This window comes from Elgaria multicarinata, chromosome 6, assembly GCF_023053635.1.
Source record: "Elgaria multicarinata webbii isolate HBS135686 ecotype San Diego chromosome 6, rElgMul1.1.pri, whole genome shotgun sequence".
NCBI classification, from domain to species: Eukaryota; Metazoa; Chordata; class Lepidosauria; order Squamata; family Anguidae; genus Elgaria; species Elgaria multicarinata.
Window position 1 is genome coordinate 86,352,769 of NC_086176.1, and position 27,474 is coordinate 86,380,242.

General features: G+C 44.6%; 1 protein-coding gene across 1 annotated transcript in view; it reads left to right on the top strand.

Annotated features, from left to right (window-relative positions):
- CMYA5 (cardiomyopathy associated 5) overlaps positions 1-24,588 on the top strand; it is an 84,410-nt gene extending 59,822 nt beyond the window's left edge. Inside the window, exons 10-13 of the mRNA XM_063127981.1 lie at positions 8,567-8,700; positions 11,742-11,841; positions 13,141-13,314; positions 24,311-24,588. Of these exons, the coding sequence (XP_062984051.1) occupies positions 8,567-8,700; positions 11,742-11,841; positions 13,141-13,314; positions 24,311-24,563 (661 nt within the window). The 3' untranslated portion in view covers positions 24,564-24,588. The remainder of the gene's footprint in view (positions 1-8,566; positions 8,701-11,741; positions 11,842-13,140; positions 13,315-24,310) is intronic.
- The last annotated feature ends 2,886 nt before the right edge of the window (positions 24,589-27,474 follow it).

A 27,474-nucleotide genomic window follows, 5' to 3' on the forward strand; every position in this document is an offset into this window, starting at 1 on the left:
GACAGTGCTTTGATAATAGGTTTCACTATATGTTTTGTATTTTTGCATCATGGCATAAGCACATAAGAAGAACTGTGCTGGATCGGACCAAAGGTTTGTCATTCTGTTTCCACAGTAGCCAACCAGATGCTTGTGGGAAGACCACAAACAGGAAATGAGCTCAATCACATCCACCTGCTCATGTTCCCCTGGTATTCAGATGCATTTCTATCACAGCTCAGTCAAAATGTTGCTGTGATGTCGCGCCTTCTAGTCCCCAAACCGCACAACCATAAAATATTTGATTGATAAGGTTTTTTCTATATTGCTGCCAATGTCATCAAAGAAACTGTGATAGACCGTAGCCTGCTTCTTTTACCTCCACTAGTGGTCCATGAGGAAGAATGGATATCTAGAGAAGAAATTGCTGAGGATTAGGCATGTGTGTTTTTAGCTATTATTTCTATGGTATCTTTTTCATAAAGAAAAAAGAACCAACTTTAGAATGCATAATTCCTTGAGTCTTTCATACAAAAAGAGGGAAAGGTGAATCAGCAATAAAAGTAAATTTCACAGAATCATCAAAGTAAGCTGCAAATTAAGGTAATTGTTTCTTGTTTTGTTTTTTGCATGTGATAGGATAAATGAAGCTGGGAGAATATGATGGCATAGCCTCCAGCCTCTGAACGGAAAATATACGTTATGGTCTTAACCTAAAAATCCATGTAGATGCAGGCTGATCGAGACACTGTAACTGGGTATGGATTCTACTTTATAGAAGAAGCTAGAATCTGTATTTCATGAACATTTCAGATTTCTGTGACAGTATGGCTAGACTGCAAATGGATGCTTTGATACTTCAGAGGAAGGTTTACAGTGAAACACGAGGGACAGAGTTAGATTGATCCAGGCACAATTCATACTTTGCCTTTTCCTCTCATAAGTAAGGCTGGTTATAACATAGCTGCCACCTGGGGGTCACTTTAAACAGCTCAACATAGTAGGGCCAGGACCTCTTCTCGATCATCCCTGAGTGCAGGACACGGAATAATGGGCTCAAGTTACAGGAAGCCAGATTCCGGCTGGACACCAGGAAAAACTTCCTCACTATTAGAACAGTGCGACAATGGAACCAGCTACCTAGGGAGGTTGTGGGCTCTCCCACACTAGAGGCATTCAAGAGGCACCATAAAACATCTGTCAGGGATGCTTTATAGTGGATTTGTGCATTGACCTGATGGCCATATAGGCCCTTTCCAACACTACTATTCTATGGTTCCATGATTCTGTGTTACCCTACGTGCTTCATGTCCAGACTATCTAAGAGCTTTTTGGCATGAGGGAAAAGGGTGGTTTGGGAAATGCAGCTCAGGCCTGGCCTGGACCATGCTCTGCAGTGTGGCCACTTATGCATTGCCAAAAAAGAAAAAACACATCACCAAAAAAGGGGGACGTATTGCATAAAATTTGCATATGCTAATTTATATGTGTGTGCACGCACGCACACACATTTGGAAATAATTATTATAATTTCAACAGAAAGACAATATATCTTGTTCTAGTGGGGAAGATTTTGACTAGATAACCTGTGTACCTCCTTAGTCTGCTATCCAGGCGCTACCTGTGGATGGGCAACTTCAAGACTCCTGGGCTCTCTTGTGATGGTTCTTTATCTTTAGGATGAGATAGCTCCTTAAATAGAGGACTCATTCACATAGAGGACTCGTTCACCAGAAGGTTTGAACATATAAGACTGAATCTGGCCCGCTTGCATTGGCTGCCTATATGTTTCCGAGCCCAATTCAAGGTGCTGGTTTTAACCTATAAAGCCTTACACGGCTTGGGACCACAATACCTGATGAAACGCCTCTCCCAACATGAACCTACTTGTACACTACACTCAACATCTAAGGTCCTCCTCCAACTGCCTACTCTGAGGGAAGCTCGGAGGATGGCAACAAGGGAGAGGGCCTTTTCAGTGGTGGCCCCACAATTATGGAATGATCTCTCCAACAAGGCTCACCTGGCACCAACGTTGTTATCTTTTCAGCACCAGGTTAAGACCTTTCTCTTCTCCCAGGCAGTTAACGACATATGCTGAGTTTTTTTAAAAACTGGCCCCAGAATAGTAGTTTTAAATGGCTATTGCTGTTTTTTTGTTGATTTAAAATTTCTGTATATTTGTTTTTAATGTTCACTGGTAGCCCTTGGAACAGAGGACTGTTCTCTGAAAAGAGGGACACTTGGCCACCCTGTAGGCTCTGCCTGCAGCATGGTGGTGCCCTTGATAACTGTCAGGAGGGTTGGGAGTGGGGCTGGCCTATGTGATTGTAGGGACTGAGTGGGTCAGAGAAGGGAATGGAAATCTCCCCTGCCCTTCAGATTTGCTGGGCTTTTAGCTTGTCCAGCTATAATGACAGTAAGGGAAAGAGATTAGATAATGTAATGCTAAGATATTGATCATGGCCAAGAGAACAAATGGTTGATTCATTTCTCAGTCCCTCTGGTCGGCTTGGGTGCTTAATATATCTTACGCTATCACAAACAGTTGAACCATGTCATTCCTATCACAGCAGAAAGGGGAGAAAATCAATTTTCAAAAATATGCTGAGTGTTAAGGATGATCTACATAGCGGAGTCTATAAAATACAGCTCCACGCTTTCCACGCTGCTGGAAATAGAATAGCTCCATTGTACTAGCAAAGCGTGACAGATCCTGGCTGCGTTTCAAGATGTTTCCTTTAGGTTTTATGCCGTTGGTTGCTACAACAGTTTTTGACAGAATGCAGAGGGCATAAGAATTAAAGGGACAAAAGAGGATTTTTGATATATATTTTAATTGTCCCATTCCTTCTAGTCTTCCTCCCCCTGCTCTTCCTCTAAATCAGGAGCCTCTGTCAAGCACATCCTATGAATTTAGTACATTCTATCAATTTAAGCTTTCCCCCAATTTGTGACAATTTAACTCTGTTGCTTTTGGCTATGACCTACCAATAAATCATTTTTTCCAGCTCCTCCCCCAGTATGAGATTGAGGTTGGACTAAACAGCATTTTAAGGGGCCCTTCCAACTCAGTAGCCCATTTTGCACATAATGACCAACACGAGTTGTTGAAACCATGGGTTGTCAGGGCTGTGAGCGAGGGAACAAGGATGCTGTCTCCCACATGCTTCCCACTTACACTTTGAATCAGCTTTAATCAACAACCCAGAATTTAACCCACCATCACACATGGTTTGTTGTTGGGTTAAAACTGTGGGTTGTATGTCCCTCAACAACCTGACTTCCAGGGTCAGATTTCCCAAACCAAACATGGCATGAGAAGAAGTTAAGGAGAAGAAGTTCTCCCAGATCAGAAGCTGTATTCAAGATGATAAGGGGGAAAATGTCCCTCTTTCAACTCTTGCTTCTAGTTTTACTTTGAGGCATATTGCCCCTTGCCCACAACCCTGAAGCTGCATGCCACTGAGAAAGATGGGCAGTGCTTTGGCATCGTTCTGGGGCAGATGGTGACCGGTGATTGGTCTCCAGAAACCGGGAAGAGGTTGGGGGCAGGCCCCAGTACCCAGATGACCGCCAGAAAACCCTTCGCTCCCTCATGGCATGAAGGTTTCCTGCCCCCACTTCACAGCAACAATACTGTGCAGTTTCAGGGGGAAGAAGCGGCAAAGCGGCACCATGAAAACAGGCCCATTATTTCCCCAAAATAGAGCACATTATTTTCCCCATTAGGAATGTGGAAGGCAGCCATTTCATTATGCGTGTGTGTGTGTGGGGGGGGAATAAATGGGGGATCTCAAGGACATAATTGGACTGGTTGGCTACAGCTAGTCCCAGTTACTCCAACCAGGTACTGCATGACTTGAATTAGTAAATGATAGGCAGACAGACAGTGTTAGAGTTATAACTGTTTGGTAAGTTATAGTTGCATAGTACCAGCATGTAACTGATACTGTGAAAGAAAGACACCCACACCCACACCCACCCACACCGCTACTTCAAAAGCAAACAGTGTTGCATTGGGAGTTCATAGCTCTGGGGAAAACAAATATAGTTTTTGATGGAAAAGGTTGAGTGCAGCCATTATGGTTGCACTGTTCAGACAGGAACACTTACTACTGATGAAGAAGGAAGGAAGGGAGGCCTGAGAGTTGCAGTCTACATCAAATAGTTACAAAGGGAATGTCTTGATGGCATTGCTTCGCTGCTTGTTTGTTGAAAACCCCGCAGCATCGCAGCTGCAGGGTGGGAGAGGCAAACCTCCACTGAAGGAGGGAGTGTGGGTTTTCTGGACAGCGTCAGAAGCCATTGAGTTCATTGGGTCCGCGCTCTGCCCAGCCTTCCCACATGCCCCCCTGACCTTATGTGGGTCTCGATCTGCCCCCAGAACGCCCCTCAGCCTTGGTGCAAAGTGAGGTCACCAACTACAGATGGCAGGAAGAAGGTGGTGGCCTTTCAGCAAAAGGAAAAGCCGCAGTAAGCTGGCTACTTTTTTTACCACACAGTTCACCCGATGATGGCTGCAAGTTGGCAGCTGCGCCAAATAAACAACGCAGCATCACTGCGCAGCCACCACAAGGTGTATAGGGAATATAGACAGCTCCAAGAAGAAGTTAGTGGAGGAAGTAAAGTTCCTTTTTGTCTACTGCCCCCCACTGGTTCAGATGACTTCTCACAAGTGTTATTGCTTTACTGCAACAGATAGATGGGTAAATGGATAAGTGGAGAGGGGGAGGGGATAGTCCGTCCGTTAGTCCTGGGGCACCTCAAGCCTTCGTCCTGGGTTCTTTCTTCAGCGTTTGTCTTCAGCATTGGAATAGGGTTATGTGGCTTTTTCCTCGTTATTGAGTAATGACAACCAGCCAGCACACACTTGAGATTAAGGAGAAGGGCCTTTAAGACATCAAGCAGTAGACAATGAGTGCAGATTTTCTCCTCAGCTTGTTTACATGCTGAAAAAGGAGGCATTCAATGACTACTGTGTGGGAGCTGCTTCACGCACAGTTTTATTCATTTAAATGTTTGTATCTCGCCTCTCTGCCTTAAAAAGAAAGGGAAAAGGGGCCTCCAAGGTGGTCAACAGCCTATGAAGGACATGGCTTGCCATGTTGAAGTGTGCCCCTGCAGTTATGCTGCAAGTTGTCCCCATGTGGGGGTGGGTGGGCTGCATTAGATGGCTTGTCTATTCCTACTGAGTGTGAGTTTGTTTTCACTGCATATGCTGGCATTTCCTTGGAGATCTGGAACATTCAGCATTTGTTGTGTGAAAATATTGTGGCTGTGTGGATGGCGTGTAGGAAGGCACTGATATCAGAGTGCCAGGCTGTACGCTTTATACCACTCTAGTCTTAATTAAGACTGCAGTGAGGATTCTCGGGTTTTGAGATTTGCTTAAAAATTAGCACATTTGACATGACCAAACAAATTACTGAAAAAATAGTCAAGATGCTTCCAAATGAGGCTTTTGTTGTGCCGTCATCCAACTTCATTCACAGAATTTTATGATCTGTGTGTGTGTCGAGATGACAGTGACCCTGTTCAGATGACACACTAAGCCATGGTGGTTAAGCACTTTGAGCTAAACATTATGGCTTAGCGTGTCGTGTGAACCATTCCTAACCATGGTGGCTACATAACCATGGTTTAAATAAGTTCACTAACCATTTGCTGCAAAAAGGTTAGCGGCCTAACCATGGCTTAGTGTGTGGTCTGAGCAGGCCCATTGTCTTCCACTCATAACCTTCCTGTGTTTTCCCACCACTGTGCTATCTTTTTCCTTACTGCATAAAACCCATTAAGGGGGAAAAATACAGAATTGCTGTACAATGTCTTCTGAGTGGTAACACTGGAAACAGTCTCTCTTTGTTAGACATTTGAGCTGTTTCAATGCCATTTGCTGCCGCTTTGTTTCCCTGGTTGTTGCTTTTGTTATAGCCACTTTTCTTCTTTGCCCTCACTGTCCTTTCCCTCAATTGCCTGCTCTGTTTTTTTTGTTTTTTTTACTACAACTAACAGTGGCAATTTTATTTATACGCTTCTATGATGCCAGACTGAGCTGTCACTGACGGGGGTCACAATCAAATTGAATAGCAGTGAGGACAGTGAGGGCAAAGAAGAAAAAGGAAAAGACTGAAGCAACTCGAACGTGTTCAGAATAAGTGTTGAAGATTGTTGAAATTGGGAGATGCGTTTTTGCAGTCCTGAAAATGAACATAAAACAAGTATGTAGTTTTGGCTCAAGACTTAAGTAATGTTCCTCTTGTTTTTTGAAGATTGTACAATCAAATCTCACTTCCTGTGAATAGTGTTTCTTCGTAGGCAGCCTTTCCTAATCTGGTGCACTCCAGATGTTTGGGACTTCAACTCCCATCAGTCCCAGCTAGCATGGGCAATGGTCAGGAATGCTGGGAGTTGTAGTCCAAATACATCTAGGGAGCACCAGGTGGGGGAAGGCTGTTTGCAGGTGTGTAAATAAGGCACGCATGCCCTTGCTGATTCTCTTCTTTTGACTGATTGTGTTGCACTTCTGGGGCAACCCAAAATGAGCACATATGCTCATTTCTGGCAGGGGGCAGGTTGGTGGCGTTTGCCTATGGGACCTGCCTCCTTCCAGAAACCAGGGTTTCTGCTCATTTTGGGCCTTCCCCAAGGAAGCACTAAATCTCCCTTTGGTAAGCGGTGGGGTCCCGCTTGCGCAGTGCAATCAGCAGGGCCTACCACCTGCAGAAGGGAATCGGCGGGTTGGAAAAGCATCAGCCGGGGCGCAAATCTCTCATTGGATTCATTCCACCCCAACAACACACAACTAAAAAGAGAAAAATAAGACAGGTTATGCTTCACGCTGTGTTTATCTGCTGAAGATAATCCTCATCAAGATATTATTCTAGCACTATGTTTCAGAAATAGATTGTTCCAAAGATCATTCAATGCTTGCACCCTTCTAAATTGGGGCGGGTGCAAGTGTGTGCTCAGTTCCGTTGTGTGGTGCAGCGTCTAATTGTGTCCGTGGAGAGAATGAAAGGAACAAACCAGCAACATCAACTTAAATGGGTTATTAAATTGGCCACAACTTTATTGATTTTAAAAATTGGGGCGGGTGCAGGTGCAAGTGTGGGCTCAGTTCAATTCTGAGTTAAAAGCAGGAAAGCTTTGGGGGTGATGCCCACTTCTAATAAGCATGTTGGCTTTGTTCAGACTTTTCACTGAATGTGTGGAGGTCAAGGGCCGGGCCACCCACCCTGACCACCCCACACACATTCAAGGTATTCTGGTCCTCGTCTGGCCATAGATACCAATTAGGAGTGGGAATATTTACTTGATTAAAATTAGACATATGCTATGTTGAATTGGGGCTTTATGGTCACATTGCTGCTACAGCATTTAATTACATCTGATGATACATTTATTGTACTGATTCTCGGGTAAGAGTGATCAAGTTTATAAAATGGTTCGATTCAGCTCAGATTATAGAAGAAATTAAAAGTCTTTGAAATCCACTCTGGCTAAAAACAGTTCTCTTTGAAGTTAGAATATATTTCAACTTTTTTTTTCTTTAATGGCAAGAGGATGACATAATAAAAGACATATTATGGATAAGTGAGACATCTATTTACGTCGCAACCAATCCTTCAAAGCTCTCTGCTGCAAAACTATGTTGACTGACATTAACTTGTGTTTGTTCAGCATAAGGAATGTATAAGAAGTAAGAGGATTTTGGCTACACTTATGAACAAGGCGTAATGCTTAAAAAAGAAACCAGCAACTAGCAGATAAGCACTCCTCATTCTTCAGTTTCTAGTGCTATCTGGTGGAACATTAGTGAAAAAACAGCTTCTAAGGTTAGAGGTAGATAATGATTTTTAAGAGCTCTGAAGGTGGTATGATGGAGGCTCTATTAACCATGCTGTTGCCATACATTAATTTTCTCTCTAATGGTTGCCTCTGATCAAGGAGGTTTGCAGACTTTTTGAAGCAATACAACAACTTGCAAAAAGCTACTTGTCCAAACTGAAAGGGGGAATGTGTGTACATTCTGTGAGAAGCAATCCCTGTTTCAAACTGCCTTCAACTCTGGAATAACTACTGTATCATGTCTTCAGCTTAACAGTGTTATTGGAAACTAATGGCCATCATTTAACCCACAAACCAGATTGCTACTTGAACAGTACCCAGGCGCTTGAATCCAGTGAGATTCTTTTCAGTGTATTTTTTCTGTATCACACATTGGTTTTTCCACACACAAAGTGAAAGTCCTAAATATCTATTCATTGGCCTGGTTCGCACATAAAAAGACGCCTCCATGGGGGCATTTCGTGGCCATTTTTAAAATTCAAGTCACAGGAGTGCACCATAGCTTGTGGTTATATGTGAACCTAGTGAGGGTGCATTGTTGGTGTGCTGACAAGCCTCCCAGATCACATGGGCTTTTTTTAAGGTTGTGGGTGGCTTGTCAAGTACCCCAACAACCCATCCTTGCTGTGTTTGCATGTAGCACCAAGTCACAGTGTGCTCCCACCACGGCTTGAATATTCAAACAGCGTTGGATTTTCTTATGCAGGATTAAGCATTTATTTACTATATTTTTCAGATCTCTAGCTGGAATTAAAAGACCTGAAATGAAGGTTCGTCTAGAGTCAAATGTAAATTATTTCTTCTACGTGAGAGCAGTTAACACTTTCGGAATGAGTGAACAGAGCGAAGCTGCTCTCATCTCAACAAAAGGTAGATAAATGCTTTCTAACCAATGGGAACTTTAGGGGAAGGGAGAAAATGCACACAAATATGAGAGATTGGATCCTGCATCCTCATTTTTCCAGCATAAGGCTGCTGCTTTCAAAATGGGACTTCTATATCCTCTCCTTCTCATTGCAGCCCCCAAGCACATCCACCAATTCTATAGAATACATTACTAGGCTCTTTCTCTAGAAATGGTCAGCTTATTCAAACATAGTTAAGGCTCAATTGTGCTAAGACTGTTTTGGATAAAAATGAAACATGGTTCACCAGATGTCATTGGAAACACATCCAATGGAATACTGGTGCAAGTTATTAGAAAACCGGTCTCATTGAATTTTGCTAAAATGAGGTCAATCCATTTCTCTGTTGTTTGCTAAATATGCATATAGCTAAAGATTTAGAGCTGGTTCACACAGTCAATGGCTTGGTTCTCACATAATGCTAATCCATGGTTTGTGTTATTGAATTCTGGGCTGTTGTGATGTGTGAATGTGGTTTGTTAATCACAAATAAACCAGAAAGAGAACACATGGTTTGATGTTGGGTTGTGAACTCTGGGTTATTTAAAACATGAGTTGTGGTTACATGTGATCCCATGGATTATTTTGCCAGGCTACAGAGGTGGCAGGCAAGAGCGGTCAAAGAAACCAGTCACTCTTCATGCCAGTACTACAGTGCTGCAAAGTCATTTGAGATATGGGGAGAAAGTAGGCAAAAAAGGAGGGAAACAAACAGCCCAGGGATTGAGAAAACAAATCGTGGTTTGTTCAATCACCTGCCAGACAAACCCTGAGTTGGGAACAAATTATGGGTTAAATAAACCTTGTGTTAGCATTATATATGAACAACAGTTGCCATTTGATGGCTTGCTACGATGCGTGGGCTATCTGCAGCCTGATTTATTTATTTATTTTATTTATTTATTACACTTCTATACCGCTCCCATAGCCAGGGCTCTCTGGGCGGTTCTCAACAAAAGGTTGAGAATAGGTTGCGTGGAGGCACACAGAAACAATATAAAGGCAACTTCATATATGCCATTTTGTACTGGAAAAGTGATTGCTTGGAATATAATATGGTCACAATAGAAAAACACAATCCCTTGTATGGACTGTGTGAAACAATGCTAAGCAGATGCACATTTATGACACAGTAAACTGATTGTGCAAAAAGGCTCTTGATGAACAATTTGGACCATGGCAGAAAGGCCCTTGATGAACAATTCAAAGGAAAATGTACACAAAGCAGCATCAGAGTTTATACTCTAGTTTTGTCTGTCTGTATTGGTTGTATTTTGCACAACTAGATGAGAAAGCAGGAGATAAAAGGTCAAGGCTTTCTGCTTTATTAAAGAATAAATGTAGCCATGGTGTGTATGTATCTGTAAGTCTATGGGCAGAGAATTTATCTGATTTCCTCTATATTATTTTTCCAATGTGAACCCTGCTATGCCACAGCTACAAAATATACAGAGCTTTTCTCTACAAGGTTGTTAATCCACTGTATGTACTTTCACTTTCGTTGCAAAATTGAGATCCGAGCACTACACAAAAAGTGTTTCCTTTCCTGCTTTCCCTCTATATAACTTCTAGGTGGCACTGTGATATAGTAGAACAGCACAAGAACACAAGTGAAAGAAATATTTTTGTTCACTTTCAGAAATAATACCTCATTTTCCCTGCTCTAAAAAAACTTGCCAAAAGTGCTCTTTAAAAACAGAAGCAAAGCTGGAGGGTCACAATGTGTTCTAAAGAACCTGTAAACAACCATGAGTAGGGAATGATGAACACCCAATAAATGCCTCATGTAGAAAAGATCACAGGTACAGATTCTGGCAGAACAACTTAGAAGTGAATACTGCAGTATTGTATTTAGGAATATGTTGTACTTTTGGAGGCACTGACTCATGGACACATTAAACAAAATTATTAATAGTCATAGTCTCAGAGACTGACTTTATAAAAAATTTACAGTAATGCAAGAAAATTATCTTTATTTCATTCATGTAGGAATAGACTAACATTAAACCTGAATTTGGGGGCTTTTGCCAGAGGTCTCTGCTATGGTTCACTTTTTTACTGGTTTTCATCTATTCTGTATTTAGCGTTAGGCTATGTAGAATGCAGGCACGCTCTGCCAGTGACAGTTGGGGGCACAAGACCAGTAGTAGCAGACAGTTACTTTAATCCAGAGCTTGATATGCTGAGCATGTCTGAGAGGGTGAAGCAGATGTAATACAACTGACACGGTATTTCCAACTGTAGATTCAAGGTGCAGCAGTTGGCACACATCTCATTCCTTATATTAAGCAGAACGGATCCAAGTTGTGGTTCAAAACAGACTCGGAGCCTTTGTACAAGGCTTTTTTGTGTGCTTGTGATCACTCACTCATGGTAGTTTGAGAGTCCTTTACACAATGTTGTCATCCTCCAGGGCTTCTCCTGTGCTTTGCAACCAGTATCGTATTGTTTTTACCTAATGAGGAAGGTCTGTTATTATTTAGAAATGGTGGAATGAGAGGCCCATGTAATTGCACAATTCTGATATACAGCACCACCTAGAGATTGTATAATGGAACATATAGAAAGGCAAAGAAAGAAAACTCCCAGAAAAAAAGCACATATAAAGAAGGCAATCTTAATCCTGAAAAGAATCCGGAAGCGGAAGTCTTGGTAAAGGATAAAACCCTCATGTAGAAATGCCCTTTCAGCATGGGGAAAAGTCAAGATTCACATACATTGGCTCAGTTTCATTAGGATACAATGGCCTCCCCAATCCCTCCCTTATAATCTATGAAGGCAGGAGCAAGCCCAGCATATGCAGTTTGGCACATCTGTCCTTTAATCCCTTATTGCCAAATGAGACCCTCCACCTCATCTCAGGATGAAACGTGAATGCCTTCTAGTCAATTCTGTTGATTCAGTGACAGTGATTGCGACATTCCTTACGGTTTTATGATTCACTACAAACTGGCATTGCAATCATCCCTCAAGTGATGTTTATTTCTTGCCTGTGAATCACAATAGGAACTAGATTTCACATAATGAAAGGAACAGCTCACCCTGCATTGCAAGTGTCACCGAATGGAACCATGATATGCCTTGCTGAGGGCAGTAAATTTGCTGGGTAAGTACGACTCATATTTACTCTTCCTCGCTGCTGAGTGTTATTGTCAACAGGATGTGAGGAGCTGTGTCAATTAGATCGCTAATGGAGATATACAGTCTTCCTCAACACAGGAAGTGGAAAGGAGGCAGACATGTTATCTTTTTGCAATTTGAGTTCAAGGTACTGTGTTGATGTTACTGTTGCTTTTCTTCTTCTGCACTTGAATCTAAGGTTATCAAAACGAGGCCTACAGAACTGCCATTTTCAAGAAGGCCCAACTGTTCAGAGGTCTCTTTTTTGTTGGTGTTGCTAGGCTACGTGGATTTAAATCAAACTGAAACAGTTCATCCTGAATATTAGGCAATGGGCAAACTTCAGTTTGGATGCATTCAAATCAGGGGTGCTGCTGAACATCTTTCAGCACCTCTTCCAATTTTGGAGAAGCTGTCAGGGGTCACATTCCAGTGATGGGCAGGGCAGAACGCAAGGCAGCAAGGCCGTAGGCAAAACGAGCAGGACCAAAACATCAGCAGAATTTATCTTATAGCTCTTATTGCCAGTGACTAAGCCTTAGGAGAAGCATTTCAACCATTTGAAGTGTGGAAAAATATATGTGCCAAAGCTAGGAATGGGGGGAAAATGAGGAACCACTTGGTGGGAAGTGGGTGTGGCTATGTGGGGGGCTGGATTCGGACCACAAGCTGAAGTTCAATTTGGACCTGGGGGCTGTCTATATGTTGCCTTTGCCCTGGGGTGGCTCTGAATCTGTGCTGTGTTGGTTATATGACGCAGCCACCGATTCGGAGCCACCCCAGGGAAAAGAGCTGAAGATTTTCCTCAACTTTTCCTGCCCGAGTGAGGTCAGCGTGGCTCTTCCCCATCTGTCCTAGCTTGGGCAGTGCTCTTGGAGCACATTCCTGGATGGAAAGTGAGTGGCCCTTGGTTTCTGGAAGCTACGGGAGGGGGAGGGGCAGGCTTGACGACCCTAATGGCCGCCAGAAAGCCTGTACCGCCTCCCTCCACCTGAATAACTTGCCTGCACCCTGCACCAGTGAAACCGCGAGGTTTGGTGACAGCAGTGCCAACTCGGCACCGTGAAGACAACCCCCTGCAGGGCTGGATTTGGACTCCGAGCTGAGGTTAAATGCCTCAAAAGATGAAAATGAACAATGGCTGTTTTTGTTTTTTGAGAGGGCTGCAATCTCAGTGTTACATGTGAGGTCTTGGACACTGGACCTTTTTGATGCCTGAGCTTCGAGGTACTCTTTGAATCTGATACTGAAAAGCTACATTTGCCCTTTTCATCTGTGTGTGCAGAACCTCACCAATACTGGGCGAGCTCTTGTCCACTCGAGGACAACACTATTGGGAAACCACTGTGACTGGCTGTGCAGCTTATAAGGTTGGGATCTGCTACTCCCCTGTACGACCAGACAGCGTCCTGGGGCAGAACGATACCTCCTGGTGCTTGCATTGTCCGAGCAAAACAAGGTAATGACAAGGCTTACAAACACATGCCTCTCTCATCTCTCTGCGTTCGGACAACACAATAGTCAATGATGGTTTAATAGTCAACTCCTCGGTTGATTATTAGGGGTACTCCCCACACGACGTGATTATAATCAGCTGTGGTGTGAATTAAGGCCAGTGTTGAGTTGATTATTAGTCAACGGTGTGTTGGATTGACAAGTCCCCTGCCCTCTTTTACCCCCCTCAGTCCTCCAGGTAGTATCCCATCAGCCATTGTGAGTTCTGCCAGCTGGACTAGAGTGGCAGCTGCCACTTCGGTCGCTCTTGCCAGGAACTCTATAGTTGCCGAAAATAACCACCTGTGTGTGACGAAATAGTCAACAGTGCCCAACACATGATACGATGACCATTGGTTGTTCAAATAATCAATTCTGCACAGCGTTGGTTATTTGTGGTTGGTAAAGTCCCGACAGATGACACAATAACCAACTGTTGACTATTTAACCCACCATTGGTTATTGTGTCTTCCGAACCCAGTCTGTGTGGAGTATCTCACCGAACAAAATGGCATTTCGGAGTCAGAGTGCTTGGAAAATACTCAGACCTGCTTGTGCTGGTGGTGGTGGGGTTACCCTCTTGGTAAGAATACTTTGAATAAGTTGCTCTGAAATCAGTAGGCTTATTTTATAGCAAAAATTGTTAGAATCAGTTTGAGAAGCAATTAAGTAGAGAGGTTTAAATTGCACCCTACCCCCATCCCATGGATTGTTTTTATACAGTACATCTTCAGTTCTTCTTCGTGGTCTCTATGCATCACACATATGGGCTTTGCGCCTGCGCAGAGACCAGACCGGAACCTACTATAGCTGAGTGGAACGTTTTTGGCGGGAACCCCTCCCCCCACGCTACCGCGCATGTCCATGGGGTTCCCGCCCTTACCTCAGTTCTTCGTCGTCCGCCGTTGTGCATAGACCAGCTTAACCGAACCTCTAGCGTTTTTCTAGTTAACTTACTTATTCTTTTCTTTAAACCTGTTCATTCTTCAATCTTTCCTAATTCTTCTTACTTCTTTCTTATCTATATATAAAAAAAAAAAAAAAAAAAAAATTTAATTGTAGATAGTTTTTCCCTCAGCGACTTCGGTCGCCTGAGGCCCGTATGGCAACGAAAGCCCCATTTAGGAAGTGTGTAAGGTGTGGGGCGAAACTTCCGCCGACGGACGGACACTCTCTTTGTCTCGTTTGTTTGGGAGAAGGACACGTTGTGGAGGCCTGCCACCACTGTATGTCGTTTACGAAACAAACAAGGAAACATAGAGCCGATAGACTTCGCTCTATATTGTGGGAAAAAGCTCTCAAGGCTACTGAGGCTCCCAGTATGGAAAAAACGGCAGTTGGTAAGTCCGTTACTGAAAAGACGGCAATCCGTAAGCCCGTTATCGACAAACCAGCAGACCGCGGCACTGAGGTGCAAGCCAGAGCTCATAGGGCACAGATACCCCTCACGCCTGGCCGGTCTTTGACGAGTTCTATGGCTAAGAAGATTTCAAAGAAAGCCAGAACTCCTAAACCTTCTTCGGAGCTGGAGAAGAAGAAGAAGAAGAAGAAAAAAAGGGACGCTGAAAAATCCACCTTAGCGTCACCTCGAGCGGCGGAGCCGGTTAGGAGTCATTCCACGCCTCCCATTGCTCCGACCGCGTCGATGTCGAGGCCTCCCTCGGCATCGAGATCTCAGTCGGTACCGATGGCCACGGTACCGACACGCCCACTCAGCCTTTCGGAGGGCGAACTAAGAGATTCCGCGTCAGCGGCTTCTTTCCAACAGCCTACAAGGCCTCAAACGTTGCAGGGATTAATCCCACTACAACCATCTCCAAGACTTACACCTCGTCGTGAATGGGACGGAGCTTCTAGATACTCCGATCCTCAGCCAAGATATGAAGACTATGAATGGGACCGATATCGTCCCCAGCGCTACTTTCCGGATCGACAGAGTCCCCGGGAAGGTTACTATGCGCAACCACCACCTATGACAAGGATGTGCCGATTGCCATTACCTGCATCGCCTGACCATCAGACATCCAGGGTGTCTACTCCTCGACACCGTATGCAACCTTCGGCATCGACCGAGGCAGTTCCCACGGTACCAACAGACCAACTTCAGTTACAAGTGGTTACGGTGTCTTCTCCTGAGCAAGACTACCCGTCAGACTCGGAATCGAGGGTGTCTGCAACTCCAACGATGCCCTCGCCGGAGGATGAGGTTCACGAGAACGACCCTTCCTCTCCGTCGGACGATATGGTCAGGTTCTCTGACCATATGCTTAGGATGTCACAGGCATTAGGACTAGATATCCATCAAACGGATGAATCGGTTGTGGATCCCATTTATGATGTGTTCCAAACTACTACCAATCAAAGACTGGCTATCCCCATTCCACATGCATTAAAGCAAACTGCCCAAGAGTCTTGGAAGACACCTGCTGTGACTCAGGCTACATCTAAGAGATTAGAGACTCTTTATCGAGTCCAGGAGGAAGGCGCAAAATTTTTGGTTCAACATCCAAAGCCTAACTCCATAGTGGTTGAGTCAGCCCAAGGACAATCTCAAAAGGCACATTCGGCGCCGGTGGATAGGGAAGGGAGGAAATTAGACCAGACTGGCAGAAGGATTTATTCCTCTTCTTCCCTAGGCATTAGAGCGTCATCATACGAAGCAACGATGGCGAGGTACCAGCTTTTCTTATGGGAAAAGATGGGTTCATTATGCGAACACCTTCCGGAGGACAAGAAGGAACTGGCGAGGGTGTTTCAAAATGAGGCTTCAGCCATCGCCAGGCAGCAGTTATCCACGGCTCGACATCAAGTGGACTGCCATTCGAAGTCCATGATGGGCGCAATATCTCTAAGGAGACACGCGTGGCTCAGATCGGCTAATCTGAGCCATGAGACCAAGTGGAGGATAGAAAGTATGCCATTCGATGGCGAGGGACTTTTTCATTCTAACACCGATGAAACACTGGATTCCATCTACAAAGCCAGAACAACGGCTAAGAAGATGGGATTCACTGCTCCTCCACCTCAGTACAAGCCAAAGAGATGGATGAGACCGTCATTGCAACAGCACCAGCAGTACCGGCCTCAGTACCAGCCTCAACCTCGGCAGCAGCAACAGCAGTTGCAAAGGAAGAGGCCATACCAGGGCCGATATCAACAAGACAAGAGGCAACCTGACTTTTCTAAAAAGCAGCGTGTTTGACTCTTCGGCCCCAGATCCACCCCCTTTTGCGAACCGCCTAGCACCCCGTTACCATCTATGGGAGTCAATTACAACAGACTCCTGGGTGCTCACTATCATCAACTCGGGCTATGCCATCGAGCTCGATGCCCTTCCTCCTTTTTCCGGCGTGAAAGTAACGACTCCATCCTCTCCTCTGCTGCTCGAGGTACAGACCTTGCTATCGAAGGGAGCCATCTCTCCTGTACCCGCAAAGGAACTCAATCAAGGATTTTTCTCTCGTTACTTCACGGTCCCGAAAAAAGATGGAGGTCTTCGACCGATCATGGACTTAAGACAACTGAACAAGTTCATCACCCCGAGGAAGTTCCGTATGACAACGGTCGCTTCAATTCTACAGCTTCTACAAAAAGGCGTTTGGTTCGCAGTGGTGGATCTGAAGGATGCGTACTTCCATATCTCCATCAGGAAGTCGCATCAAGCTTACCTTCGGTTTTCGATCGGTACATCCCAGTACCAATTCACCGTTCTTCCGTTCGGGTTGGCCACGGCGCCGAGGGTCTTCACCAAAGTCATGGCGGTGGTATGCGCCCACCTAAGGCAGAAAGGCATTTACGTTTATCCATACCTGGACGATTGGCTCCTCGTAGCAGACAACAGCGAGGCGCTCCAGTCGGATATACTAACCACCCTCAACCTATTGGACTCGTTGGGGCTTTGGGTGAACCACGAAAAGTCCATTTTGACCCCACACCAGAGGTTGGACTTCATAGGAGTAACCCTATCCTCTCGAGACGGAAGAGCATACTTACCTTCAACCAGGGCGAACACTTTGCAGCAGTTAGCCATCGACATCGAGAGCCGGCGGAAGGTATCGGCTTGGACAGTTCAGAGACTATTAGGCCTGATGGCAGCCACTACGGCGGTCATCAGGTTTGCAAGACTCAGAATGAGGGTATTGCAGGCCTGGTTTTTAAGAACTTTCGATCTCAGGCTCAATGCTCGACGAACTTACCTTTCGTTACCGAAGCAAGTCAGGGCATCGCTGAAATGGTGGTTCTCGATGTCGACTCTTCTCGAAGGCGTTCCATTCCAACAACAGGCGCCTTCGGTAACGATCACGACGGATGCATCTTTAGAAGGATGGGGAGCTCATTGCAACTCCCTTACTGCTCAAGGTCGTTGGCCTCGAGCCCAGAGAGAACAGCACATCAATCACCTCGAACTCATGGCTGTAGAAAATGCAATAAGAGCATTTGCACAGTTGATCGAGGGCAAGAATGTCTTGATCGCGACGGACAATACTACCGTGGTGGCATACATCAACAGGCAGGGTGGAACAAGATCACACCCTCTGAACCGGTCTGCACTCAGGATATGGAACTGGTGCATAAAGAGAAGGACTTACCTGACGGCGATTCATGTAGCCGGCAAGGACAACGTTATTGCGGACTCCCTCAGCAGGTCCTTCCCTGTCGACCACGAGTGGGAACTCGACGCCGAGGTGCGGGAAAGCCTTTTTCTATACTGGGGCCACCCTTCTGTCGATGTCTTCGCTACCGAAGACAACGCAATTTGCGCCAAGTATTGCAGCAGGGCAGGAAGAGGAAAGCACTCTCTAGGAGACGCCTTCACAAGGACTTGGAGAAGAAATCTCCTGTACATGTTTCCTCCCTTCCCACTATTGACAAGGGTGCTAGCCAAGATCCAGAGGGACAACTCCAACTGCATCCTGATCACGCCGTGGTGGCCTCGACAGACGTGGTTCTCTCACGCTCTTCGGTTATCGAAGGGGAATTACATCAGGCTCCCGTCGACACCGAAGCTCCTGTCTCGACACCAGGGCAAGGTTCGACACGCAGATCTGTCGACCCTCAAGTTGACTGCATGGAGGATAACAGCCACTCCTCCTCTGGGATCAGAGTTTTGACTGTGGACCACATTATATTAGCAGCACTAAAGCCTTCCACAAGAAAGGCTTATGCGGCAAAGTGGCAAAGATTTCAGAACTTTGCTTCAAAAGATGGTCAAATACCAGAATCTTGCCATTTGTCTTTCATCCTCAATTATTTATTGACACTCTTCCAGCAAGGACTTAAGCTCGCATCCATCAGGGTTCACCTTGCTGCGATTACATCTTTTCACCAAGGTATAGATGGGTTTACACCTTTTACCCATCCAACAACCAAGAAATTTCTGAAAGGTCTGAAGAACACGATACCGACTGTGAAGAGTATCGTGCCACCATGGAGCCTGTCAGTTGTGCTGCAAGCACTGACACGCAAACCCTTCGAGCCTATGGCGTCGACAGACCTTAGGCTACTTACTTTAAAGACTGTCTTTCTAGTAGCCATTACATCGGCAAGACGGGCAAGTGAGCTTAGAGCTCTTAGGATAGATGTCCCGTACACTATCTTTCATAAGGATAAGGTTGTGCTACGCACAGATCCAGCCTTCCTACCTAAGGTAGTGTCTACTTTTCATCTGTCCCAGCATATTACTTTGCCTGCCTTCTTCCCTAATCCAACTACACCTCTTGAGTCTTCCTTGCACACTCTCGATGTAAGAAGGGCTCTTGCTTTTTACAAAGACAGGACAGAGACATTTAGAAAAACAAAGCAATTGTTTATTTGTTATGGTGAGCCTTCTAAGGGACTCCCTGTCTCTTGCCAGCGGTTGTCACGCTGGATAGTGGAGACGATTGAATTGGCCTACTCTATCTCTAAATTAGAGTTAGTGAAACCTGTGACAGCTCATTCCACCAGAGCTGTTTCAACATCGGTGGCTTTCACCAGAGGTGTTCCACTGACTGAAGTCTGTAAAGCCGCAACGTGGTCCACTCCATCCACGTTTGTCAAGCACTACAGTTTGGACACCCGTGCGAGGCAGGACTGCTCATTTGGGAGGACAGTGCTTTCGGAGATCTTCAGATGATGCACCAACCCACCTCCAAAGGTATGTCAGCTTGCTACTCGCCCATATGTGTGATGCATAGAGACCACGAAGAAGAAATGCAGGTTGCTTACCTGTAACTGTAGTTCTTCGAGTGGTCATCTATGCATTCACACAACCCACCCACCATCCCCACTTGGTGGTGCGAGACTTATAAATGACACTGTTTTATTGTGGAATGTACTTTACTTTATTTACACTCATGTTTATGGGGGCACAACGTCGGACTCCTGTAAACTGAGGTAAGGGCGGGAACCCCATGGACATGCGCGGTAGCGTGGGGGGAGGGGTTCCCGCCAAAAACGTTCCACTCAGCTATAGTAGGTTCCGGTCTGGTCTCTGCGCAGGCGCAAAGCCCATATGTGTGAATGCATAGATGACCACTCGAAGAACTACAGTTACAGGTAAGCAACCTGCATTTCTTGCATGCTTTTTGAAATACACCCCTCACTCCCACCTGAGCATTTTCTCATGTGCAAGAGTTCATGACTCCTTTTTCCCAGCTGAGAAAAATGTTTGTCAGTGGAAACATGCAGGAATATTTCAGTTTATAGGGACTGCATTTGTAGGAATTGTCCTTGGAATCCCAAATGCCTGCTTCTTGAATGACTCCTTTTTCCCAGCTGAGAAAAATGTTTGTCAGTGGAAACATGCAGGAATATTTCAGTTTACAGGGACTGCATTTGTAGGAATTGTCCTTGGAATCCCAAATGCCTGCTTCTTGAATGACTCCTTTTTCCCAGCTGAGAAAAATGTTTGTCAGTAGAAACATGCAGGGATATTTCAGTTTACAGGGACTGCATTTGTAGGAATTGTCCTTGGAATCCCAAATGCCTGCTTCTTGAATTACAATTCCAAGTGAACTGTACTCACAAGTTTTGAATACCCACGTTAAAACCCAGCGCTCTTTTCAGCCAGGGGCCTTACATTGTGCCTGATGCTGGGGCCTGGGGGTTAGCGAGGGAAAGAGGACAGCTTCACTTCCCTGGCAGGGCTCACGCTGCCTGTGCAGAGTCAATCTGGGGTCCTGCCTTCAGCCAACTAGCATCACTGGCTGGCTTTTGTGGACCGGGCCAATGAACCATGCACATTTCCCCCCTGTCTTTTAAGTAGTGGCACTGTGTGAGAGGTGTATGTGTGTGAGCACTCATGGGGTGGGTGGGTTGTATCCTCTTTTACAGAGGTCGGTCCTCAGTTTGAAGGGCTATCCTGTCCCATTCCAGTTTAAAGGTAAAGAGCCCTACGATCTCTTGCCCATCAACAGTTAGCATCTTAGCAGCAGGCTGAGCAGGCAGGCACACAGATAACCTGGTCTTCCACACTATGGTGAGATGTACTGCACTTCTATTTAAATTATAATAGTCGTTTCTAAATTTGCACCTGTACTTATACATCAGCCTATGCAAATATTATGCAAATCCCTGTCCACTTTTTCGGTGATGCATCTCCTCTTTTTTGGGCAATTTATAAGTGACCATTCTAGTGAGCAGGATCAGGCCAACAGCTTCTATGACACATCAGGAGGGGGTGACTCTTTCCCCGTGCACCAGGGTTCCTGCCATGAATCCCTCCCCCATCCTGGAAGCTGCCGTTAGATCCAGGAGGAAGGGTTCTTTTATCTATTTATTTATTTATTTATTTATTGCATTTCTATACCGCCCAATAGCCGAAGCTCTCTGGGCGGTTCACAAAAATGTAAACCATGAAGACAATTCAAAGTATAAAATAAACAACAGTGTAAAAACACAGAATAAAAGTACAGTATAAAAGCACAACCAGGATAAAACCAAGTAGCAATGTAGAGATTAATACAGATTTAAAATACAGATTTAAAACAACAAAGTTAAAGAACTAAGAAGATAAACTGTTAAAATACTGGGGAAATAAAAAGGTTTTCACCTGGCGTTGAAAAGAATATAATGTAGGTGCCAGGCGAAATTACTCTAGGGAGCTCATTCCACAGCCGGGGCACCACAGCAGAGAAGGCCCCGCTCCTGGTAGCCACCTGCCTCACTTCCTTTGGCAGGGGCTCATGGAGAAGGACCCCTGAGCATGATCTTAGGTACATAGGGAAGGATGTTATCCAGCAGATAACCTGGCACCTTTGCAACCTCCTTGCAAAGTAGGCCACTACTGTTCCATTTGCAGTTGAGGCCCTGAGGCTGATTTCTGCTAGCTTGCCCAAGCCCCCAAAGCCAATCCATGGCAAAGGCTGCATTTGAATGCAAGCAGTGGAGGGTGGTGGCTCCAATGTCTGAGGGGCAGTGAATCCACTCCGGGTTTCAGTCAGAACCAGTCAGAACTCTCAAGGAGCTTTCCAAGGTGCAAAGTTCTGACTGGTTCTGACTGAAACCCAGAGCGGATTCTCCGCCCCACTGACATCAGAGCCACCCACCTCCACTGAATGCAAGCTTCCCTCTCCATGGATTATAATGGCTCAAACAAGATCCCACAGCAAAATGCTGTTCCTGCTTTTCTGGATGGCACGATTTTCATTAACTGAAATAGGAGCAGAAATTTGAGCCCCTGGAATCTGTAGCTGTAATGAATCGTCCCATCACAAGACCCACCTGCCCTTTACCCAATCTGATTTTTACTGTTTATATGATACATGTCTTCCATCACTGCTTTACTCGAGGTCATCCTGATGATTTAGCTGATGACGGGGCGGAGGAGAGACATGTTTTGTTGGGAATGAATCCAGAATTCTGAAACTCCAGATGATTGGTGGCTGGGAATAGTGCTCTAATGATATACTCGCCGTCCTTTACACTGGCAGATAAGGTTACACCATGGTGCTTTTCAGTCTTCCATTTTCCATAATCTGATCAGGACTTTTAGTAGAAGAGTCATAATCATCAACGGCAGGTGGTGGTTAATGTTTGTAATGTTGCATTTCAAGGTGCCGGCTTTGTGATGTACAGCGATAGTAACACTTACATTTATGTACTACGTTTCAAGTGCCCAAAGTGCATCGTATGCATTTTCCCACTTATCCTTTCAACAGCTCTGTAAGACAGGCCAGCATGAATAGTCCTGTGTGGTTGTTTTATTTCTATGTAGAAAATGACCCTATTAAAAAAAAGACAAGTGAGCACACTGCGTAAGTGAAGTGCCTGCTGCCAAGGCCCCAACTATGTCCACCATCTCCATTTCTCCAGAATGCTGAAGAAACGGAGATGGTGGGCGAACCTCAGTAGCAGGGACCTTGCTGTGTATCACACCTGCCCAACTAAATGTTTGCAGGGGGACGGGGCAGGGGGAGGAAAAAAAGGAACTTGTGCAGTGATCTAGTATGTGGCTGCTCATTCCAAGAGCTAACGCGGCTCCTATTTCCTACTGTCACCATTCCCATCATGTGCCAACGCTGTTTCCTCTGATAGTTGTTTGGAGGCCCCCCAGGATGCAGGACTTGTGCTCCAAAACCCATCATTAGCAGATGATCATTAGCAGGATCAGGCCCATTCTCTCTAGTGTGGGGAACTGGGTTTTGGGGACTCAGAGACAGAAGAAGGAGAAGAAGAGAAAGTAGGGGAGGAGATCGTTCAATACTCTTCAGGAGTCAATGATGAATCTTCCCAGGAGCTTATTGGACAGGACGCCCAGGCTCAGTGATCACCCTCCCACTGCTTCTTGTCTTAGCTGGTGTACTTCTGGTTCTGATTCTTCTTCAGTCTCCGAGTCCACTTCAGCCCCTGAAATTCAGTCCTCCACACTAGGGAGAACGGGCCTGATCTTGACACCCACTGAGTTTACATTGGAACCTATGAGCATATACCCAAATGTGCATAAATGTCCAGCTCACAATCTGTGTTCCCTCCATTTTGAAGTGCATGGATTGTGCCTCAACAGCCTGTGTGTATTCAGATGGCATCTTGAACCTATAGAACAAGGGTGGGGAACCTCTTTCAGCCTGAAGGCTGGGTCCAATCTCAGAGGAGCTCTCAGGGCCACATCCTGGTAGTGGGTGGAACCAAAGGCAAAGCGTGGAACCAAAAATAACAGCATATTTTAGGTGAAGGCTCTTACCACTCAGAACTAAGCCTTACAAGAGGCATTTGGGATTGTTTAGCTTAGAAAAAAGGCAAATAAGGGGAGACGTGATTCCTCGCCATTGGCCATGCTGGCTGAAGCTGAAAGGCGTTGTAGTTCAAAATATTTGGAAAATACTACATTGACTTGCATTGACATGAGCCATGATCCTGCATTCTGACGTGTAAGCCGAGAATTAAGCCACACTAAGAATTCTCTTTCTAAGTAGCCATTGGAATTCTTTGGGATTCTGCAGGCTTTACGATAAAGCTATACAAAAGGCAAACTCAGAATGGCTATTGAAATTCTGAAGTTTGGATGTGGAACTGAGTCTGGTTCAAGGCATATTAGGGTATTACCAATCTGAATGGACATATTTGCAGGCTGTGAAGGTGGGGGAAGAATTTTGACTGTATTTTTTCAGGGGATGAGTGAAAACACATTATTTAATTTATTTATCTTATTTGGCTGGAAAATGGAATACGTAAAATAGAGATCCCCAACCTTTGGGGGTTGGTGGGCACATTTGGAATTTTGAGAATGTGACAAAATGGCTGCCATGGGTGTGTGTGTGTATGAAAACAGTCTCACAACACTAATTTCCTTAGTAATATGTCAGCCTCCCAGTTTAACAACAACAACAGGAGGGACAGGGAGCCTGGCAAGAACCAAGAGATGTATCCATGGGCACATTTTGCCTGCAGGCACCACATTGGGAGACCCCTACAGTAGAATGTTCTATGATAAGACTTCCAATGGGTTCATGTTTACTTTACATTTTCCACTCTCTTTGCAGTTTTCTATATAAAGTCCTCCACAACGGTGAGATGAGTGATGTCATTGTGACAGAACAGCCGCCCCGGATTGGCATTCTGTTGGACTATAATACTGGAAGGCTTTTATTTTTCAATGCAGAAAGAGGTCAAGTGCTGTCTGCCATCAGGCACAAATTCACAGAAGCTGCACATCCTGCCTTTGTGTTGGAGCATCCAGGAGTCCTTAACCTGCATACGGGCATGGAGCTACCAGAGTTTGTGGAGCAAAGCTAAATGTTTTCTTTCAAGCCACTTGCAAGACAATAAGAATAAGAATAATCCCGTCATGTCTGTCTAGAAAAACCGCCACAAGTGAGAAAAGAGAGATAATAATGATAATAACAACAGCATTTGTTCAAAATTGGGATGGTCTTTTTAAACCCCCTAACAATGTTCATATATAAGGGCCATGATCCAGATAACTGCTCAGAGAGCTCAATGGCCTCATTAGGACTTTCATCCACCCCACCCCACAATACATAGCTATTTCCCTGTTCTCCATCACAAAGTCTTTTTTCTACTTGGAGGTAGTTTCAAAAGCAACTCAAAAGTTCGGCTTAAGAGCAGACATGAAAAGTTCACAGGGCCAACCCAGCACCAACCTCCAAGGACTAGCTATTTCTATTCACTGGAGTCATGTGCGTAAGGCACAGAAACCAAACCATAAATAAGCCCTCTCCACTTACTCCTTTGCATGCACTTTGTGATGTATATCAAAGTATTTTCTGAAGCACAGAGCAAAGGAATAATAAGTTCATTCTACATTCACTGAGTGGAAGACACTAGGACGTTTCCTGCATAAATGAAATGAATGGCATTCTCACAAGAGTGCCAGTGTGTTCTTGCACGGTCCCCATGCATTATTATAGGGTTTGCCAAGGAGAAGCTAATGGAAAGCATGCACCTATAGGCCTTGGTCCAGCTATTCAAGGATTGACCTGTACAGGCCTACCTCTGGTCAAGAGGGTTGATGCTACCAGAAGAGGAGGCTGGATTCCATGCCCCTTTTTTCTAACTGGGTCAGCACACCTACTGTCACTAACAGCACTGGCCAACTTGATTTTGCCTACACTCATTACTCTTGAATGACGAGCACAGCTGGGCATCTGCGTGTGGCACTTTTGAACACTCAGGGTTCCCCATCTGCTAGAGGTTGTGTGCATACAAGTGTCCTTCCTTCGGGCACTGCCCTCACTGGACCAGGGCAGTTGTTAATATGAAAATAATTCTAATACTATTTTAATGATTTTACATGGGATTAAAAATAATAATGATGATCAGGGTGTCATTTTTGGTGTCATAGCCCAGAAAAACAAGTGATCAAATTAAACGCGGTACTTTTTAAACGAGTGGGTAACGTTTCTTGTTTGTGAACAAATAATGCTAAGATCTTCTGAAATCACTTTTGTTGATGTCAGTAATTTTTTAGGAGCATTGATGAGGTTTCACAAAGCTTTTCATATTAAGGCTATATCAAGGGTATACCAAGGGCTACTCAAAATCACAAGCAAGGAGGAGATGCACTCCACAAACATCTGGTGATGTGTCACCTTTTGTTCTTGTTTGTTATCGCTCTTTGGAGTTTTCTTTCAGAAATGCCTGCATGTCAGGAATAAGGTCCACATTTATGTACTTGACCAGAGTCTCGTGCTGTTCCTCTTTCCAGCCACTGTCCGACCACTCCTCTTTTGTTCCTGGATCGTCCTTCTCTCTCCTGGTGAATCCACAACATGACACCTGGACACTCATTCATGTTGCCACTTTGTTCATGTCTTCTGCTAACCTGCATTTAAGCATAAACTAAAACTAGTCACTTCATCATATCAAAATCCAGCTAAATCCAGTGACCCAAAGGGATGTCAGAGGAATCTGGGGGTGGAGCAGAACGAAGTTTTGTTGGCTTGGCCCCTGGGACTTCAGTCCGTTTTCTTCTCACTGGCTCAGCTCAGTCTGCAGTGAGTCAGGACTGCTAGCAGATTTTCTGTGTTTTCTATTTGTGCAAATTACACAAAGTACAGCTGCAATTTGCACACATTTGCAGAAATTCCAATCACAGTTCCAATCGTGCACTTCTCTATTTGCACAAATTATGGCCAACAAAAACAAACAAACACAGAAAACTTCCATGGAGTTCTGGGAAAACCCACAGCACAGGCAGCAGAAGTCCATTAAGCCCCCCAAAGTGCTGGATTCCCAAGCGACAGACATCCCTAAGTAGGGAACATTATTATTATTATTATTATTATTATTATTTATTTATTTATTTATTTATTTATTTATATAGCACCATCAATGTACATGGTGCTGTACAGAGTAAAACAGTAAATAGCAAGACCCTGCCGCATAGGCATATTTCAGCATCATGCACCCACTCAATTGTGAATGAGTTGTGCTTGGTGCCCTGCATTTTCAAGAGGAGGCAGCTGGTATGAATGGTTAACATAGGAACTTTATTTATTTATTTATTTATTTATTTATTTATTACATTTATATACCGCCCCATAGCCGAAGCTCTCTGGGTGGTTTACAAAAGTTAAAAACAGTGAACATTAAGAACAAATATACAAAAAATTTAAACCATCAAAAGCATAAGAACAATATCCATTTAAACATGAAATAAAACGAGTACTGGTCTGTACAGACCCTCAGAATTTTTTTTAGGTGGACTATTAATTAACATATTATTGTTTAATCCGGTGCAACCATCTGTCATAATTCTATTTCCAAACCTTTATAAACCGTCCAGAGAGCTTCAGCTATGGGGTGGTATATAAATATAATAAATAAATAAATTAAAATAAAATAAACGTGCAATGATTGCTGGCTAAAACAGGAAAAGATTTACAGTACAATTGTATACATGTCTACTCAGAAGGAGGGCCAGCCCTACCATTAAGCAGAGTGAAGCAGTAGCCCCAGACAGCTGATTTGGGGTGTCACGAAATAAGTAACTTGGGTACAAGGCACCATTTGCTGCTTTGCCACAGGCAGCAAAATGCCTTGGGCTGGCCAAAATCAGAAGTGCATTGATTTCAATGAGGTTTACTCCCAGGTAGATGAATATAGGATTACAGCCTTACTGTAAAAGCCATGCATCCTTCTCTTCTTCAGTGGGGACTTTCCAATTTCACTGTCTACCCTTGTA